The sequence below is a fragment of the Colobus angolensis genome, unplaced genomic scaffold (assembly GCF_000951035.1).
Source record: "Colobus angolensis palliatus isolate OR3802 unplaced genomic scaffold, Cang.pa_1.0 Scaffold27, whole genome shotgun sequence".
Classification (NCBI taxonomy): domain Eukaryota; kingdom Metazoa; phylum Chordata; class Mammalia; order Primates; family Cercopithecidae; genus Colobus; species Colobus angolensis.
The window spans coordinates 18,804,495-18,808,121 of NW_012115932.1; the positions used below are offsets into that span (position 1 = coordinate 18,804,495).

Consider the following 3,627-nt stretch of genomic DNA (forward strand, 5'->3'; position numbering starts at 1 on the left):
TCCCCGCGCCTGGCGCCTGCCCGAAGCCCAGGCCCGTCTACAGCCCCCTTCGCTGCCCCTCCCCCACCCCCTTCTAGCCGCTGGGATCCAGCGTTCGGCCCTCGGGGTTACAAACGCTGCGGTCTGCGCACAGCGCTCCACAGTTTGCAAGGAGTGTTTTCTCCCTGGGACTCGCGGCGCGCGTACGCAGTTGCTTCAAGAAGGGGCCTGGCCGGTGTAACACGCCCCGGGGAGCGCGGGAAGGTGCAGGGCTGAGGATCTGCGCTCAGAGGCCTCAGCCGCGCGGGGGGATTCCCGGGTCTCCCACTTCTACCTGCGCCACCGTGGGCAGTGTATTAGCGCTTCCCAGCCTTAGGCTTTCATCTGTGAAATGGGGAAAATAATCTGCTAGCAGCGGTGTGTTGGAAGAAACAAATAAGATCTTGGATAGGTCCAGGCACTAAAGCATCCTTGAGAGTTGACGCTTCCTGGTGAATGAGTTCCACTTGGAACCCCTCTTTTTTGCTAGCAAATATTGCAACTACGCATAGATCCCTGGGAACTAACGTTTACTGAGTGCCTCCTACGTGACAAAGCCAGTCTTCCGCTAGATCACTGTTCCCCAAACCAGGACACTTCTCACACCGAGCCAAATTCTCAGCCCCGGAAATTTTACAAAGAACCTACCGTATAGTCTGGCATGCACCTTATCTTTCGATACTTGGCAGGGAGAAAGCATTCGATACATTGTGATTGCTTTTGATATACAATAATGTTTTCAAACTGGACCTCCTATGCCTTCTAGGTAGCCTCTTGAATTTAATCACCACCAGAGTCATCTCAGGTAAGGATTATTATCTCTTATTTTGGAGATAAAAAAAAATGCTGGCTGGAGGAAGCAATTTGGAGTGCCCAAGGTCACTCCGCCAGGAAAAGGTGAATAAAACGTTCTGAAAACGCAGCCAAAGTTGGATTAAATGCAGACTTGGGGCTTTCCATAAAGGGCTAGCGTTGTGTTGTGGTTCCAGCCTTTTCCCAGCAAAAGTGAGCCCCTTTCTCGATTTGTCTCCACCTCAGTAGAGAGCTGGGGAGGGAACTGGCAAAGACCCCAGGGCAGGCTGGTTCCTCTCTCAGCATCTTTCCTATTCATGGTCAGAGCTTGGCACTCTGATTTCGAACACCAGTAATTTTTTTTAATCTGTGTTTTCCTATTCCTGGCTTTATAATTTATTTATCTCTGCCTGGACTTCAGTATTCCGGAGAAGTAAAGGGGACCTGGCTTTTCCTTTCCCAGATAAGTTCATTAAAACAAAGGAGTTCCAGTGGTATTGATTTTTGTTTCGAATTTCTCAGGAATGAGCCTGTGTGCCCTATGGCTGACAGATATTAGCAAGGAGTTTTCAGGAATAATTATAAAACATTGGCTGCGTTCAGCCTAACTGAAAGTTGAACCCTTTTGTACACTTTGGCAGCTGAGGGCTAAACGAATTTCAGATTTGCTTCCAAAATATATAGCCTGCACCTTGCCTTGTACATCTAGAAGGTACAGAAGTTAATCTGGATTTACCTGTACTGTATTTGAGATGCATATCAAGCCAACTATCACCAGGTATGACTCAAGGGGAAAACGCATACAGCTCCAGATAGTTTTCATAGTTTTTTTTTTTTTAATTTTCTGAGCCTCCAGTTGATTAAGAAGAAATGTGCATATTCTTTATAGTGGGAGAGAAACTCTCAAGTTTTAGAAGACTGTGTTTAGGACTTACTCTTTTACTTTTTCAGGACCATCTTTAATCAAACTGAATTAACTGGCCTGTGCAGACTGTTTTTATCCTGTAAGATTCAGATAATACTTTTTTTCCAGTTCTCTCGGGGCCAGCACAGTTTCACTTCAGGGAAAGGTTTGGGGTGAAGGAAACAGTGCCTCAGAGAAGTACATTGGGAAGAGTTTAAGGGTCCGTAGGTCTAGGGGTCAAGTTTCTAATACTCCTGAACTGGGAGGTAGCCTCCAAGACTTGGTCATTTAAATAATTAAAAACAATGTCTCTTCCTTCCAGTGCTCTAGGGAATGTTTAGCAAGCATCTGCTGTAGGCGAGGTCCTGAGCTGGATGACTTCCTATTTACCTCGTCAGTCACAGGATAATCGTTCAGATATAGGAAAAGACAGCCGCAGCCTGAAAAGAGTCGTTTGAAGCTATCCTTCTAGGCCAGGCATTTTGAGGACCAGCAGAGAGATCCGAGGCCTCTAATCCTCGAAGTTCGCTCTCCCCTTCCCCAGGCTGAGACAGTCATCACTGAGGCTTTGGAAAGGAATTACCGAGGGTATAATTTGGGGTGGGGTGGAGACATCTATGTTTTTATTTAAAAAACCAGGTGCCATGAATAAAAGTATGCTTCTCAAAATGGTACGTAGGCCTGGGGTTTGCAAACTTGGAAGCCGATATTTCTGAGACTTGCAAACGGGAGGGAGGCACTAGATATTGGCGTCTTTTCCTCCCCCCCCACCCCCCCACCCCCATTTACCCTCCGAGGCAAACACTGGCATTTAAACACGCAGGACAAACACAGGCTCAAACAAACTCACGAATGCACATTTGCACTGTCTTGAGAAAAAGGTTGGATACGGATCTCGCTCAGAAAGGAGATTCAGGAGACAAGCACAGAGATTCCAACTTTCTAAAAGTGCGCTGGATTTGTTTTCTAGTGAGAGAGATGGGGACAACTTACTTAAATTCTTCACTCCGAACCCTTTGGGAGAGAGGCACTCCTGACTACTTCTCGGACTCCTTCAGGCCTCTCTTTTCCAGGGGAATGCGCTATAATAATTACAGCGGACGCTTTTGAGCTCTGGCTGGTGGCGAGATACTCTTCTAAGTGTATACATTTCTTTTCACAGCGATATGGGTCTGTGAATTTCAGCACTGACTCTCTGGAATTGTAAAGTAAGCCCCTTTTGACGCATAGTAGGGGTTTCGTAAATGTTTCTGCAATGCCGTTTGCGGATCTTTGACGTATTCTGGCGGTAGAGGGAGAGTAGGATGGGAGCAGGGTGCCTTTTAAAGAAGGGTCAGAAGAGAGAAGAAATGGGACTCGGCGAACTTCCTCTTTAAATAATCGCTCTTAATTAGGTCTCGGGCTTTTCAGTTTCGGCGTGATTATAACCCTTCAGGGATCGCCTAATAACAACTCTGCTGACTGCTCCTGTAATTAACTCCTAATTTATTTCAAAAAAAAAAAAAAAAGGGGGGGCCCAGCCCCTTCGGGAAGAGCCAATCAGGGGCGAGCGTCTCTGGCGTCAGCGCAAGGCCCGGCGCGGATTGGCGGCGCGCGTCTCCCACTTCCCCTCCGAGGAAAGGCTCGGCTCCCAGCGCGCCCCTCCCGTCTCCCCAGCGAAAAAGTTTGAGTCGCCGCTGCCGGGTTGCCAGCGGAGTCGCACGTTGGGAGCTACGTAGGGCAGAGGAGTCATGGCTTCTCCGTCCAAAGGCAGTGACCTGTTTTCGCCCGACGAGGAGGGCCCAGCGGTGGTGGCCGGGCCAGGCCCGGGGCCTGGGGGCGCCGAGGGGGCCGCGGAGGAGCGCCGCGTCAAGGTCTCCAGCCTGCCCTACAGCGTGGACGCGCTGGTGTCCGACAAGAAGCCGCTCAAGGAG

General features: G+C 49.1%; 1 protein-coding gene across 1 annotated transcript in view; it reads left to right on the forward strand.

Annotated features, from left to right (window-relative positions):
* The first annotated feature begins 3,323 nt into the window (after positions 1-3,323).
* MSX2 (msh homeobox 2) overlaps positions 3,324-3,627 on the forward strand; it is a 5,977-nt gene continuing 5,673 nt past the window's right edge. Inside the window, exon 1 of the mRNA XM_011947836.1 lies at positions 3,324-3,627. Within this exon, the coding sequence (XP_011803226.1) occupies positions 3,445-3,627 (183 nt within the window). The 5' untranslated portion in view covers positions 3,324-3,444.